The 17,109-nt window shown below is 35.8% G+C and overlaps 1 protein-coding gene across 8 annotated transcripts in view; it reads left to right on the top strand.

The window, feature by feature from the left end:
* MAP3K7 (mitogen-activated protein kinase kinase kinase 7) overlaps positions 1–16,828 on the top strand; it is a 49,215-nt gene extending 32,387 nt beyond the window's left edge. For 4 of the 8 annotated variants that reach the window (XM_061369816.1, XM_061369818.1, XM_061369820.1 and 1 more), the window contains 5 exons: positions 2,516–2,583; positions 8,155–8,263; positions 11,032–11,093; positions 11,632–11,747; positions 13,715–16,828. In XM_061369816.1, the coding sequence (XP_061225800.1) occupies positions 2,516–2,583; positions 8,155–8,263; positions 11,032–11,093; positions 11,632–11,747; positions 13,715–13,895 (536 nt within the window). In that variant the 3' untranslated portion in view covers positions 13,896–16,828. Of the gene's footprint in view, positions 1–2; positions 2,307–2,515; positions 2,584–8,154; positions 8,274–8,640; positions 8,679–10,117; positions 10,205–11,031; positions 11,094–11,631; positions 11,748–13,714 lie in introns of those variants that run through there. The other 4 variants (XM_061369819.1, XM_061369817.1, XM_061369825.1 and 1 more) reach the window with 3 other exon arrangements.
* The last annotated feature ends 281 nt before the right edge of the window (positions 16,829–17,109 follow it).

Here is a 17,109-nt window from a genome sequence, read left to right as displayed (position 1 = left end):
TTGGCTGGTCTGAATATTTGGCAGGGGGAGAGATCAGAAGCCTTAAGAAGTCATAGAATTTGGTTTCTCTGGAGTACATAGGGCAAGGCAAGGTAGAAGTTTCATGTTCCTTTTGAATTTCATGGTAGAAAATAAGCAACAGTATGTGAAATGTATTTGGTTGTTGGGTTTTGGATTTTTTTGAGGCCAGGAAGTATGTTTATGATGTTTGATCATCTTTTTTTTGTTATTTTAAACTCCTGTAAGCCACTGAAATCCTGACACAGTGCATCAAGCTATCGTATCGTAACTTCTGTGCAGTTGCAAATCTTTTAGTTTATATAATGAGGAAAAAAAAATTTAAGGAGACATAGAGGTAAAAACAAAATCAAAACTGTGAAAGAGAGCATAGATAAATAGCAGTGATCATTTCTAGGATTCTGTGATTTCAAATAAAAATGATGTATTGTATAATGTTGCAATTGAAGTTTGCCTTGAATCTGGAGCAATAAGTATTTGCTGATTCGTAGTCTGTTTCTGCTTTGTCTAAGCTATTTGCCAGATGTCTGCAGTAGTTATACTAATTAAAATGGCATTGCCTAGTAGAGCTTGCTCTTCTCTCATGCTACTAATGTGAAGATATTTCATTTAAAGGTATTCATTTATTACAACACAGTAATTTTGGCCCCTCCTTCCCTCCCCTTCCCTCCCCCGCCCCCAAAGAGTTTCCTTTTCTTTCTTGCACCCCACCCTGATTATTTTAACTTTTTGGCAGCCATGTCTAATATTTCAGCAACACATGTCCTGGGTTCTTTAAATTCACAAATGTTGCTAATCTGAAATGAGAATTTCAGATATTTTTGCAAGCCTATTTCAGCTGAGCTAATTTTATAACAGTGTTGTTGAATGAAATGTGCGCATAATTTTGTGTCATGGGTGGATCAATCATATCTTGAATATTGAGATGAGCTGTGGCAGCCAGATGAAGTATCCACCGCAGAGAATTCTATTAAATGCATAGTCTTATTTCCCAAATCCTAAGATAATGAAAAAGTTCACCGCAAATGAAAAGCTGAGAAATTTTTATCTAGATTTGTCATTCAAACAATCTCTAATATCAAAGTATTATATGTAATGTAGGCATTGTTGCTTAGGTAAGTATATACTTAGCCTAAATTTCAGAAGCAAAAGATCAAGACCACAGAGAAGTTGCAATTCAGATTTATTTCTAGTCAGGGCAAAGAAATATATTCCTGTTCTAGAATGCTTTTTGACTGTCTCATATGCTTGTTTCTGATAGCACTCTTTAAATTTTAGACTACAAAATGTTGCTACAAATTGTTAAAGTGACACTGAGAATTTTGTATTGCTGGTTTGTAGTAATGTGTTCCTGCATGTAACAGTATCTATATTTCAAAATTTAAAGTATGATGACATTAAAGGTATTGATTGCTATTAAATAGTTATACATTTTAGTAGTAACTGTTGCAAATCAAAACACCTGTCATGATAGGCTGTGGAGTCATATGGAAGTGATTCTGGATAGGAAATACCTAAAAGGTTAAAAATGCGATGCCTGTTAGAGCTGGGTTGTTTGCTGCGTGCAGGGTTGCTGGGTGAGGGGCTGCCACGGCTGCAGTACATGTTTCGGATGCTCCCCTGCAGCAGAAAAATTATGTAATGCAGAGCTAAGAGCAAGAATTTTGAGCATTGTCAGCTGTTACTCAGGACGTTTTGGTGTTTCCTTTTGGACAGCTGACCTGCTCTCAAGAGGCACTATAAACAATCGCCGTAATACAAATCAAAGTAGCAAGGGGGATTCTGTTGCATAATCTCCTTTTATTTTTAAGACTGTTTCCTGGAAATGCCTTTGATTGCGTGTCAGTGTGAAAATTTAAACTGTTTTATGTAGCTGTCACTGGTGGATAATTGCTAACAGGTGGAAGGGGAAAAGGAAAAGGTTACAGCATTGTGCCCAGTAGGTTGATGGTGAGGTGTGATTCAGCCGAGCAGTCCCCTTTTCACACCTCTTGAAGCATGAATATAGGACATGGAAGGGAGCTAAGATCAGAAGGAACCATTTTCGCTGCTTAAGTTTTGTGAGGGGAGTGGCACAGGGCAGAAGTCATTGCTGTGTTCCTTAAGCATGCCAAAGAGCAACAGGTTAAAGCTGGCAGCCTGTTATCTTCGCGGTCTAGGTTTTAGAAATCCCCATAACGTAACGCACTTGAAATAGATGTCGTCATCAGCTCCTGCCCTGAGTACTAAGCCTGACCAAATACATGTGACAGAAGATGGTGGAGTAGAGTGCAGCAGCTATTCATGTGGTAGGAGTGGTTATTGTATTAGGGTATACTTTTTGTTGACAGGCCAGCATGTTTTGAGTTAAAATTCTGCAGCTGTCTCTCTCTCCCCCTCTCTCACTTTCTCTCTGTGGATTTGTACAAATTCCAAGCTCCTCTGAACAGTCGCACCCTTCTTATTTTGTTCTGAATAGATTTCACTGGTTTGTTTTTGTTTTGTTTTTTTTCCCCAGCAGGAAACGGACAGCAGAGGCGTAGATCCATTCAAGATCTTAGTGTTGCTGGAACAGAGTCCAGTCAGGTAACGTCTTTCTTGTCTCTTATCTTTCAGTAAAGTCAACACTGACTCTGTACAGGGAGATTGGTCTGGAAATCTTCACCTTTGATGCTTTCACAGAAATGATGTGGAAGCTTGGCAGAATGTAATGTCATTTGTATTGTATTTAAATGAGATTCCATGGGGATAATCTAATGAATGAGCTTTAGATGAGAGGTGTTTTCTGTATAGCTCTTACTTTTTTATGTATATATAGTTTTTTGTCTACCACTTAATTTGGTGAAGGGCAGGTGTTATGCAGGAAAGCCTCTTCACCTCTCTCCATGTAGAAAACAATTGTAATTGCTACTTACAGTTTTCTGAAGCAGTTATACATACATGAGACTCATTTTTTTTTCATAAAAATAAGACGCATGTACATGATTATTATAAATGTTTTTATTATCAGTCTCTGAACCCTGAATTGTAACTTACAGTTTACCTCTCCATTCCTTGTGAAAGGTTTACAGGATGCTGTCACAAAGTTTCGTTTAAAAAAAGACTGTCTCAATAGGATATCTTATAACAACATAACTTCTTATCTGGTATTGTATCTGCCATGGTAACAGGCACAGTGGTACAGTTCATAAAATTGAAATTAAACTAAGAACAACTGAACGAAGAAAACTTTAAATGAGAAAAGTACAGCCAATGCTTTATTCAGATGTGTTTATTTTGTGTTTTTTTAATTGCTTTGTTGTCTGTTTCAGTAATTCACAGCGGCTATTTGGTCGTTAGTATGAATTTGCAATTTTGAGATGCCTACTGTTACTCACATGTAGAAAACCAGAGCTTAGAATATTCATCAGGTTAATCAGGTTTCCATGTTAACCAACCTTCTTCAGTAATCTAAAATACCTGATAATTTGGGGGTAAAATACATGTAGTTATCAGGAGATCAACATTTGATCCTCCTTTATTTCTGTGGAGTGTGGTGCCACAGAAACCTCATCAACTCCCCAGGTATGATTAGAATTTACAATGTGCAGCTATCAGAAAATAAAGAATTTGTCCTAAACACATTTTAATATCTTCAGAGGATACAGGTTTGTTAGAAGGAAATGCAGCTACAAAATCTGGTTGAATAGGTTAGCCTATTCAGTTAATTGTAGCAATAAAATTATGCAAGGCATAAGGAAAAAAAATATGTGACACTACATCAGTTATATCAAGTAGCACTGATTGATGTATGAATACATTTAATTATAGCTTTATTATTCTAAACTTTTCATTCTATTAATTTTAATGAATAGTTAATATTTTAAAATATATAATATCAGCATTTACTTTAGATTTTAATAACTGTTATAATACTCTTTATTTGAAAGCTATTCTACTGCTTATCTGGATGTTCTAGATAAATTGTTCTTGTGACTAGGAGGATGCAGAAAAGGTTTTTTGTTTACCTCACTGATTTCTGATGAGGGTCTATAGAAGTACTAGCATCACATTATGTTTTCTTGCTTCTGATGTGTACATATTGGAGATCTAAGCATAGGAATTACAATATTCTTTTATCTCGCAGTTTTTGAAATATTCTGATAAAATCTAGAAAACATAATATTTCAACAGGCATGAAAAATGCTCTTGGGAAGAAATTTTTGCACTGTCGCTATAAACAAATAATGTATTTTCATCCCCTTTTTAGTGTGAGAAGAAATAGAAAAGTCTGCTGAAACTAGTGCTCACTTTTGATGTACATAGGTTTGTATATTTAAAAAAAAATGGAAAAAACCTGAAAAAAGCAACCACGATGTAATTGTGGCAAAAGACTTAAGATGACGCTTTATGGGTTTCTGTAGCTCTGAACTGCATAGCCTTGAATTTATTAAAAGTCGTGAAATGCCATCCATATAAGCAATCTACTAACCAGAGCAGAAAAAACTGTGGCTAGTGTAGCTCTGGTGAGTTTATCCTGTCTCCCCATACACACCAGACCATATATAGGTTATCCTGTCTAATGTGAATATCCTCTTCCCCTTCCCTCTGTTCATTGCAGACAACTTTCTTCCCCGCACTGCGTGCCTCCCCTCCTACACACAAGCCTTGTAAGCCCCTATCATGCTCAACATTAAAGGACTGCAGTGATGCCACTTTTTTTTTTAACTATGGGATTGACACACGAAAGCTCATCAGAAATCTTTTTATTAAATGTTATTTTACTGAAGATTGCTGCTGTGCTGATAGAGAATGATTCTGTTGTAACTAATATTTTAATATTTTTTTTTAATCAGGAAGATTTTTCCAGTTTGGAATGGATTTATTTTTTTTTTAAGATGGAGAAAAACACCTCATCATAATAGTACCAATAATATACTGCTAATAATAAATATACCATAGTTTGGATTGCTTACCTGAAAGAGTACACCAGGACTCTCTTCTCCCTACTTAACTGCTGGTCTGTTTTAATCTGACCTTCTTGTATGTTTTCTGATAGTGTGTGTATTTTATTTCTGTGTACTATTAGAAGAAATACTTTTGTGGCTGGTTATTACTTTTTTTTATGCTGTTGAGACACTTAAGGCATTTTCCACCATTGCTCTTACTTATGTTATCAAGTGCAGACAGTAATAGTGCTTTGCAGATGATCTTACTACTCCACTGACCATTTTACATCAACAGTTTGGTTAGGAAAATAGGTGAAGCCAAAGGTTTTCTGTCATTGGATCAGCATTTGGTGTGGTGTGGTGTTGAGAGTGTGTTTAAGTCTGATTTTTCACAGACTTCTTTAGTGCTTGGTGGCCTTAGACTGTACGTTACTCCAGGTGACACTGAGCAGCACTGATGCAACTGTCTCTGTCCAGTCAAACGCTGCATTTCCATTTGTTTCCATCCGTGTGTTTCTCTATTCATTTTTTTCCACAATTTTTTTTTTGCACTGAATTATTTCTTCCACTTTTGTATTTCCCTCTACCTGCATTTTAAAACATCGCGTTGTGCCATCTGTCGAGCACTACTGCACCTGCCTAAACACCTTTGTAACACAGAAGCAGATCTGCAGACTCAGAACTGCAGCCATAAAAACTTTTTGGGGCTTGAAGGAACACAGGAAACCTGCTATTTACCCTGAATAGTCTTTACAGGATTTAGTATTTTATACAGGTACTGAGATTATTTGGCATAATCACTCAAGGACTGCAGGTTATGATCAGCTGTCTAGTAAGGTATCCATGTCCTTGCCTGTGAATCTTTTATTGGGTTAGTTGGTTTGGTACATCCTCCTTCACAGCACTACAGTTAATACCAGACTATCTCCTCTTTCATGCTTTTTTTTAGTAGCTGTTGCTGGGCCTTCGTAACTCTTACAGTTTACTTTGAAGTAGAATAAAAATATATAAAGAAAAAAACCACATACTTTATTGAACAGTTGAGAAGCAAGCTTAGAAGGTACATGCCCACATGCATGCAGCCTAAGCGTGATATTTTTGGGGATCTGATATTATACAGATGAATCATTCTGTCTGCATCATTTTCAGTACTGGTCACAGATATACTTTATTTCATCCCCTTTCACAATGAGATAAAATCCTGGCTGAGGAGTGCTAGTAGCAAGGATTTCTTTAAATTGGGTTGCCCATTTAAATTAAACTGGAGCAGGATTATTCCTCGGAGTGTGACAGCTTTTCAGGACTGGAAGTCTGAGAAATGGAAGTTAACAATGTCATGTGGGTTTGGCAGCCTGGCAAAAATTACTTGAGAATACCTGAAAACAAGTCTGTTTGAGTGTATTGAGACACCTAGAGGAAGCAAGGGTGAAAGGATACCTGTAAAAGTGTAGCAGAAGCTAGTGGCTGAAGAACAGGCTCTGGTTTACATGTCAGAGGGGCTGGTGCCTAGGAGGCCTAAAGCAGCTCACTTAACACATACTTCAGCACTGTAATCTAACAGGTGTTCACTTTGGGGAACTTCCCTTGAATTTTGCAATGCTTTTTATATATGCTTCAGATACCAGTTTTTTGTATCTGTCTCCAGTAATTTTGTCTAAATAATGTTATCAAGGAATCAAAACAATCTGGTACAGCAAGGAATCTGGTATAGCATTGAGAAGTTACCATAACTAAAGTACTTTTCAGGTGCCCTTTGCTGTCAGCTGTAGATACCCAACAAATCTTTGCTTAAAGGACTTACACACTGTTAAATGCTCTGTCTTCTGACCTTTAACATCAGCAGAGTGTGTTTATCTTTCATATCTCAGGACAGTGACAGTAAGCAACTTAAACCTTGCTTGATACTAACAAAGACTGCAAGACAAAAGCTTTTTGAAAATGCCATCATCCTGGTAATATCGTCCATTTGATTATTTCTACAATAACTTATAGCTGTTTTTCTGGCCACTGACATAAAACACTGAATGGTTAATAAGAATTACAGGACAAGCATAATGCAGTTGAAATAATGGATATTTCAGTGTGTAAAATCTTGTTACTCTGGATTGTTAGTTGCCTGAAATCCTGACTTTCAGAAGTCAAATTAAGATAGGATATTTGATAATTAGAGTCATGAAGAAATACAGTTTCTAGGTAATGTATATTTGAGTGGTTCTTTTGAAAAATAGACTCTTTAATAATTTGATGATAAATACACCACATTGAAAATAGGTATATTTTAATAGCATCTTTTTACTTCATTTTTTCCTGTAAAACTCACTGGGGTTTGTAGTCTGAAGCCCTTTACTTGTGTTAACTTTTATGTTAGTGAAGGGGGTATGTGGAATACAAGAAACTAACTAATAATTCTGGAAAAGCAGCTCAGTAGAATAATGAAGTCTTCATGATAGGGTTTTGCACTTTTGGTAAATGAAAGGATTGGAGGAGTCAAGCTGTGTATGTAAAGGAACTTCTTACATAATTTTTAGTTCTTGATCTGCTTTGTGAGAGATGATGTACTTATTTGCTAATTGCTTTGATTTCTTGATCGTTATTGATTAAATACAGTTTTTCATGTTTTCTGGAGATGAATCACATAACCCCTGGGTTAACTTAAGAACCGTAAGAAAACTGTAGATTCATATACTGCAGTCTAGTATAGCTGTTAAGCTGCATTCGTTTAGTTGAATTTAATTCCATTCATTGATTAAACACTGGAAACAAACTTTATTTCTTTGTAATGTTACAAAGCTGCTAGATTTCACTGAATGGAAGTGTAAAATTGACTAGACATCATGTCACAAATTTATATAAAGATCTCAAACATGTTGTTCAGCACTGCTTTGTATTATGCTGAATAGCAAAATTATATCCATTTATTTTATATGGTAAAGATGAAGCAGAAAGGGAGATGGAATTGTCCATGCAATGCATGTGAAGTTTATCAAACTACCTGGAGAGCTTTCAGGGTAAAAGCTTGTGGAAGGGAGTATCTGGTAGGACTGTAGGTTCCGGTTTCTCCACATTTATTTTTCTGTTATTAATGTTTTGTTGTTTTGGTTGCGGTTTTATGTTGTTGTTGTTGGTTTGGGGTTTGTGTGTTGTTTGCTTGGGTTTTTTTGTTTGATTGTTTTTTTTAAGCCTTAAAAAAAAATCTGTTAACTTTTGTCATCTTATTTTACCTCTTCAGGAGAGTAGAAACAGCAGTAGATCATCTAGTCCTAGTGTGAGAATGATCACTACCTCGGGACCAACCTCTGAAAAGCCAACTCGTAATCCATGGACACCTGATGATGCAGGTACTCCTTTGTTCATTAGTTAATTTTTTGCATTTAAAAAATAGGAAATATTTATTAGATTATGGCATGGGATGTGTGCCTAGACATTTAACAAAATTAAGCAGTGAAAGTTGCAGTCCATTTTAGTTCTGCTTTAATTAAAACATTACTGCTTTGTTTTGCACACTGGCTTGAAGGACTTTTTTATACAGATTATATTAAGTTACATAAAATTGCAAGCATTTTGCATTTAAAGTACTGTACATACTGAGATAGTAGTATTTAATGCAGGTCCTTTAGCATGAGTTTTTTGACTGTAGTGTGATTTTAGGGAATTCAGGAAAAAGATTTTAGAGTATTTAGTCTTGTGCAATTGTAGCATGAATGCACAGTTAAAGCTTTCATTTTCTGACTTCCGGAGTGAAATCCTATGTAGGTGAGTATCAGCTTGGTTAATTCTGTTTTTGATCTGTGTTGTAATTTTGCCTATGCAGAATGTACACATGCAAGCAATCTTACTGGGTTTTAAATGAACTAACATGTGTGCAGAAATATTGTAAATATTTCCATAGCATCGCTGTTCTTTTGTTATGAAATTGCATTAATAATCCATGTAATTTACGTAGTACAATTTAATTTCAAAAGTCATCATGCACTCCATTATGAAAAGAACCAGTTCTGTACTGCATGGAAACAGTGGATCCCCACAAATTCTTATTTTTAGCAACACAAGTAAGAATTACATTTTTGTCACTAGAATATACATGTTGAATCTTAAGCTGGTACCTCATAGTGCCTCAAATTTCGAAGTCTCTTTCATGTGATCTGCGTTATCTTTGGCTGATCACTCCTCCATTCTTTTCCTGTAACCAGCTGTGAAATGGAAACTTTCATGTGGACTGACTTTTGCACAAGCATATATATACACACTTGTATTTTACCAAATACAAGGTGATTACATAAGATGTGTACTTTCCCCTTACCGTGTTTTAGTGAGGGAGCAACATACTCTTGTATTTTGCTTCTGTGCTTTTTTTCTTCTGTCCATTGTCACTTTACCTGATTACACTCTATGCCTCATCACTCATAATTTCCCAAAACTCTTGTCCACTGCTACAGCCCACCCTATTCCCTCTTTTGTGTAGCATGGGTCCTGTGTTGCTTAAGCAGTTAGCACTTAACAGCAGTTGCTGCCTTATGTGGCAGCAAGCTCTTACCCAGTCAATAGTTCTTTGGGAACTGAAAGTTGCGGATTGCATGCCAGTGTAAAGACAGTTTGCCCCAAGTCTTTGGCCTTATGTGCAGCACTGCACTAGAGCTAAAAGTCAGGTCCGTTTTCTGACCCACAGAAATTACACACCTTATACTCAGGTAAATACAGAATGTACCACATGTATATTTTTTTTCTTGTTAGGTTTATGCCATCCATGAACAAAGAATCGTTTAAATTTCTAAAGAGAGAAGTCATTTTAGTTTTCTGTAGAAGAGGGTACATTTTGAAGTTAATGAGGCAAAATGATAAAATCGGGATGAGGCCAAATCTGGTCAATCGCAGGTGGGATTACAGTTCTGTGACGAAGTGGTGAAAGGCTCAGGAATGTCATATTGAAGTATTTTGCATGTATCGATATATTTGAAGCATTACACTAATTCCTCTGCTGTAACAGTATTCCATATAGGGTAATAGTTTCATGTAGAGAAGGACTTTTTATACTGTTCTCACTTAAGATACTGCAGTGATGAAGTCTCTGGTTTTAGGGATTTTTTCTTTTTTTTTCTTTTTTTTTTTTTTTATCGCCTTCCAGTTTCCTTACAAGCGTACGCTTAACCACTTTTTCTTCATTTCTACCCTCTTATTTCTGTTTCCTTTTGAAGCTGCTCTTGGAGATAGCATAGTCTTTGAGGGCAACACCTTAGTTTCTCTACCACGACTACTCTGTGGCAGGTGCTATTGGGGTATGGGTAAGCAGCCCCTTTTTTTTCCCCACCTACCCTCCTCTGTGTAATCCTCTAGTAGCGATAATGCAGCTGTAAAATCAGTAGTTTCTCCATGTGTCTTTACTCCTATATCTCTTAAAGCCTAACAGTAACCCTGAGATCCCCAGATTGTGGGCTACCAAAAGATAGGATCTGTAATAATTCAGAACCATGTTAAATCTGGAATGAAAGAACTGGAGAAATACAGAGTAATTGCAATGTAAGAAGAGAGCAGCCAGGCCCAGGAGATAGATTGGTTACTGGGTTCCTTGCTACCCACAAGTATCTCTACAGAGCAGAGAAGATGCCCCAGAGCATGGTGTGAGGAAGATCCTAACAGACTTCATTGGGAGCAGGTTTCAAAACTGAGCAGGAGGTTGTGCTTATTTTGTTTTGACAGAATTGATTTGCACAGCTTCTAATTTTAAAATCATTAGATGCATGGGCTGGCTGGCTGATCTTTCATAAACAAGAATGAAATGACAATTCTTTTATAAATAGAGAGCATGATTGCAAACTGTATAAAAATAGTATTTAAGAAATCTGTGTGCTGTTACGTGGCTTTTAGAAGTGTAGGCTGATAACATTAATCTTTATTCCTTCTCGGTGTGACAGACCGTACTTTGAAGTTCTTAACTTTATCAGAAAAAATGATTCATCTGCCTTGGGATTGGAGCTCTGCTGTTACCATTTGCCTTTTCACATTCAGACTGTGTATTGTGAAAATACTTAGAATTCTTGTTGGTCTTTTTTTCCTGTAAGAAAAGAATTAGCTCTCAAAATACATTAAAATTTTCTTGGTATTGTTACAGAGACCAATGGGTCAGATAACTCCATCCCAATGGCATATCTTACATTAGATCATCAATTACAGGTAATAAATACATGCTTTATTAGATTCTTTTAGTTTATTCTAATATGTGAATTTTGGGCTGCAAAATACAGTGCTATGTGTTTACCTGTGTTTATCTTCTGTCTAACTTTCAACCAAGGCTAAAAAAATATGTAATCTGAGATTGGTTGACTCAGATTTGATCAAGCTATTAAAAACAGGCCCTGGGAAACACGATCCCTAAAACCAAATATAAGCTGAGTTTGACTGTCAAAATAAGACATTATTTGCTGAGTGTTACTGGATTAAATTGTTGGATATACTTTATTTATTGTGTGTGAGGTTAAATACTACTTTGACTTTTGTGATGGAGAGACTATTGGGTCAATAACTATAGATTTGGGGTTTAAGTCAACTTTGACATCATTGCAGTAACATTTTGCAGGGCATGGTTTAACACTTATTTTTAAAAGCTTACTTATTTTGAAAAGCCTTTATAAATACACTGCAGAGACATTCTAACACACTGTATACTAGGATGTCGGTTCATTAGTTTTTAACATGTCTGATTTATTTTCAGCCTCTAGCACCATGCCCGAACTCCAAAGAATCTATGGCTGTGTTTGAACAGCACTGCAAAATGGCACAAGAATATATGAAAGTTCAGACAGAAATTGCATTGCTGTTGCAGAGGAAGTAAGTTAAATGTGTTTAACCTTTTCTGTTCTTCTGTATGTTTCTTTTACACCAAGTCTTTTATCTGTAACTTATTTCTGGCTTTATGAAGTAACGTTTCATAGAAATACTGAGCTGTTCATTACAGATAAGATGTTTAGAGAAGGTGATTGGAAGTTTTAATTAATACCAGGACTCTTCTAGAAAAATCCTACTTCAGTCTGTGGCACATCTGTGTATTTAACATGCTAGTAATATTTGTATCATCTCAAATTAAGAATCTGGACTGTCAAGGAATTTTGGAATTGTATTTCCAATACTGTCCAGTAGAAGAATTTCAGTTTTAGTTTGCAGATAACCACTTGATTAATGGGTTATAGAATTTTGAGTGATATGTCAAAGTTACTCATTTTACTCAGTTCTATCTGACTTCAAGCATTGCATTTACAATTATATTATAAACACACATCTTAAGTTTTTTCTACTGGGGGTGTAGGACCTACTACTTAAAAGCCATCATGTACCTTCTCAGCTTTGTGCACCAGAAATAAACTCTTTTCTCTTAGATTTTGTTTGCCTATAAGTGAAGCAACTGCATGTAATGTTGGATTAAGGCCAAAGTTATAGCTGTTCTAGAACTTCAGTTGTGCTTCTTATAATTTCTGTTTCCTGATGCTTGGGAGCAGCTCTGAGAGGTCATATATACTTCCATGCTAGACCAAGGAATCAGCTTGTTACCCACCAGTGTCTGAGCCAGTGCAGGCAAGCAGTTGTTAATGAGGAGCTTGCATTGGTGTTTGTGGAATAGCTAATGAGAAAAACGTGTGTATAAACCTCTTCTACGTTAGAAATAGCATACAGAATAGGGGGGCAAAGTTACTGTGAGATTGACCTATCATCTATTTGCTTTTGGCTTAGCATCCTTAGTTTTCAAGTGCAACTAGAATTTTTAGACTTCATGAGGAGATGCTGAAGCTGGCTTGAAGATCTTCAATTTGGTTTTATTTCTGTTGTCTCTAAAGGTCAATAAATTACATTAAAATGTATTTCTGTTTCAAAATTGTTAACTTGTTACCTTTAGATTCCTACTTTATCTTTTTTTCTAGGAAGTTTGCATACGTGTTTCTCCCAAACTGTTTTTTCTTAGACCATGATTGCCCATAGGTGTTAAAACAAAAAAACGGTATTGTGATTGATGAATTCAATGCCGGTTAAAGTAGTTATTAGTTCAGTCTTTATAGAATGATTAAGTTTTCTTTAACTGTAATTACAAACCATATGGCAACAATTAATTAACATGAACTTTCTCCTCTACTATTTTGTTGCTAAAATATAGCTGGCAGCTTGCCTTCTTGTCACCTCATAAACAAATAGTAAAACAAACTGCTACATCAGTTTTGCAGGATAATTTATAGTAAGTTTATCAGTGTGTTTGTTCCTCTCAAATTGTTGTTAAAAAACATATTGAGCACTTATGGCATAAATTAAGTGAAATGACAGTTACAAAAATAATTTATTTCATTCTGCTTTTCCACTGCTTTAAGAAGTTCAAGTTCAAATAGAAAACAGCACTTCACTAAAAAGTTACCAAAATTACTGCAATTTTGTCTTTTTAAATTGCCTTTTGAATTTTTAAATACACATGTAGTTCAGCAAATTTAAGAGTTGAATAAATTGATGAGGTTCTGTGTGGATCCTTAGCTGTTTTACTGTGACCTGTAGAATTACATGTGAAAGACATGATATAAAGGACAATTTCAGAGACTGAGGCTATGGCAAGGAGCTATTTTAAAGTTTAAATATGGATTTGATTTGGAAGAGATTTTTTTCCCCAGACTACAGTAAAGAATAAGGTTTTAAATTTTTTTGCACAAAATATCACCATCCGTGAGTTCAGACTGATAATTAAATACTGATTTGAAACATGTGAAATCGTCTTACAAATAGAAATAGATTCTAAATGACAATTACTTTTTTATTACTTTTAGACAAGAACTAATAGCAGAACTGGACCAGGATGAAAAAGACCAGCAAAATACGTCCCGTCTGGTACAAGAACATAAAAAGCTGTTAGATGAAAACAAAAGTCTCTCAACTTACTACCAGCAATGCAAAAAACAATTAGAGGTCATCAGAAATCAGCAACAGAAACGGCCAGGCACATCATGATTTCCTGGGACCTTTCAAATGAAAAATATGCACAGAAAAGACTGATATTTTTTTAATTGTTATTATTATCCCTTATTATGACAACTCATGAGTGTTAGCTTCTTGGTGTGATCTGTATTTGTCTGCTACACTACCATCGTTTAATTTTCTTTTTCCTATGGTGGACATCCAGTTCAACAGGTTAATCGAATAAGGTGAGAGAACAGTGACTTGAATTAACCAACAGCACTCAGTTTAAAGCAAGACCAGTGGCTGTATGCATGCTCCTTGTGTGAAGGCTAGCCTAACAAGTGTTAAAGTGGCTGCTAAATTTTAAGATCTTGTTTTTAGTTTTGGTTATTACCTCGATATGAGCAAAACAAAAACTTCCCTGTCTAAGAATGTTTTTGTTCCAGTGTCTCATCTCAGACTATTAATATGACGATTATTTTCAGGACTTAAACATGCATCAAGGTGCAGAGGTGATGCTGGCCAGCTAGAGTAATTCATGATGCATTAATAATGCCTTTTACCTTTAGACGTAGTATATTTTTTCCACATGCAAAATGGTAGGCAAACTGATGCCAGCATCCTTGGTTCAGTGCTTGATAAGCCCTGCATTTTGACTAATATATTTCTTGTAATCTTGCTTTCATAAAATATTTGAAGTAAAAGTCTGTATTTTCTTTACTTTCTTGGGGGGAATGACATGCAGTTTCTTTCAGTTACTGGGCAAAAGTTAGGAAGAAGATTTACTGGGCACAGTTGTTCGCTTCTGTAAAAGAGAGGGAGAATCAAAATTGTGTGAAAGTGTGTTTAAGACCTTTAAAACTTTTATCCCTACAGCATCTTTGGAAGAAAATTCAGAAATCGAATTAATACAAAACTTTAAATACTTGCTCCCTCCCTTTATACCACCTCTTGGGTTTTGGTTATTTTGGAGTTTTTTCTTAAACCTTATTTGCTGAAAAGCACTTACCATAAATGTAAATAAGTTTTGTTTAGCTAGGGAGGAGAAGGGTTTGGGGAAATGAATTTATTTTAAATCAAATTATGGAGTTGAGTATGCAAATAGCGGAAGCTATTAAGAGAATGAGGGAAATGGCTTAGATCTCCATCAGGAATCTCAGTTATTCCACTCATTTGAACATAGTTCAGAGGAAGTACATCACAGAATGCCTGCTGTCTTCATGACTGAAGAATTGCTTTTAATGAGCTCAAGCAGAATGTGTAATGATCAGTGTCATTATTTACTGTTATTACATGGGAGAAAATAACTACTTGTTTACATTGCAGGTTGGTTATTTGGATTATGAATTAACTTTTAACTGGTGCAAAAATGAGGCATTTCTAAATATAATGAGAAATTATTCCTTACATAAGCTCTTGGTGTGCTCAGTTGTGGGCAGGGTTTTACTAACAAACAGTCTTACAAAAGGAAAACAGAAAATTGCCGTTTAGCTGCTGAGCTCTTGAAATACAAGAGAAGCAATCTGAAATTGGACTTACTACAAATGAATAATTACTCACAAAAGCCCATGAGCAGAACTTGGAAAAATATTAAGGGTAAAAACATCACAGGATTTTTCTCTTCCCCTTCCTACCTACCAGACAAAAAACATCAATACTATTTTGCTTATCTGTGGACAAGAAAGATGACGAACAGTTTACTGAACGGTGTCATCCTGTCTTGAAAATAAATCTGTCACTGGCAAACCCTTGGGAGTCAGAAACCCTTCCCTCATTTTATTTAAATAAAGGAAGGGTTATCATTCCCAAATCCTTAGCAGATAATTTGATTAGTTAGCTGAAATTGATATTGGGATCAACTTAAGGGCACACATATTTATAGCAAAATGTAATTGGCAGAGAAAATAACTGTAGTATTAGGAATAGCACAAGTTATCCAGAGCATTGCTGTTCACATACATCTGTCCTTCTACCAAAATGGACACACGCAGTGATCAGCAGCTTACTTAACACACGCTGAAGCATGAAGTAGGGCAGCATAAATACTGATGCTCAACTTCACATGCATGGTAGATAATTACATACACAAAATCATTTCCCAGGACAGTTTTTGCAGTTTGCTCTGTCGTAAAACATAGACACTGTTTTCAGGTAAATCAGTATTGTATATGAAGAATCAGTTTATGGCAAAGTTAGAGTAATGACAGCAATGCTAACTTGATGGTACATAATACAGAAGTCTTTTCTAACAGTTGCTTATGACTTGCTAGGGTTTACATTGAAAAGGGTCTCAGATTGTAAAATAAGTACTGTGCTGCCATGCGCTGTTGAACTCTGCTCCAGTCGGTAGTTGGGTTATATTGCTCTTGTTCCAATTTTCAAAGGGAATTTGGAGTTTGGCCTTTTGCCTCCAAATTGTCTCTTTCTTAATTCTATCAAAAGTTGAAAAATTATTTGCCCAAGTTTCTCAGTGATGTGTTCTGTGTGGCAAAGTCTCTGTATCATTAGCAAAAAAAATCCTCTAAGGGTAGAATATAGTGGTTTGGGCTAAGAAGAGTTTTAACAGCTTGACTTTCAGTGACCTTTAGTATTTTCATAAGGCTCTTGTTTTAAAGTTGTTTACAAATGTACTTTTTTTGTGTGTGTGTTAAACTAGCTGGAGTTTTCAGGATTTTTTTTGTGGTTTTGTTGTTTTTTTGTTTTTTTCTTTTTTTTTTTTTTTTTTTGTCCAGTTAAAGCTGCTCCTCTAATAATGGAGGTGAAACACCTAGTTTTGCCTGGGCACTGCCTTCTCAGAAAAGATGACAGGCTCTGCTTTTTGTTACAGTATGTGTTCTGTAAGATATTGTGTAATTGAAAGTATGCTTCTGTACACTGTGCAGTTCTGCCAAAATGCTCTTTTTAGGGTTTGGGGTTTTTTTTTCTGATAAGTTGAAGATTGTAATTCAAAACTTGTACATAAAATGGTGAATGATTTCATATGATTCAGGAATGAAGAGTGTGGCTTTCTGCTACAGGGTTTTACTGTGTTGTCAGGAATCTAATTAATAAAAGCTGAGAGACTTCCACAAACATGTAGTAATGCCCCAGCACTTGCTAGGGCATCCTTGATCTCCAATGGAATCCCACACTGGGTGGGGAATAATCATCATGCAGTTGTTCCCACCACTAAAAGAAAATTCTTCTGCTGTTAGCTCTTCCCTTGCTGTGTGCAGAAGTAGGGTGTAGGATGAATAGTCTTACTCATAACTGAGTATCAAGGTAT

This window comes from Neopsephotus bourkii, unplaced genomic scaffold, assembly GCF_033783945.1.
Source record: "Neopsephotus bourkii isolate Nb327-2 ecotype Australia unplaced genomic scaffold, CSIRO-AGI_Nbou_v1 NB_1511, whole genome shotgun sequence".
In the NCBI taxonomy this organism is placed as follows: Eukaryota; Metazoa; Chordata; class Aves; order Psittaciformes; family Psittacidae; genus Neopsephotus; species Neopsephotus bourkii.
This window is presented reverse-complemented; position numbering and strand designations above follow the sequence as displayed.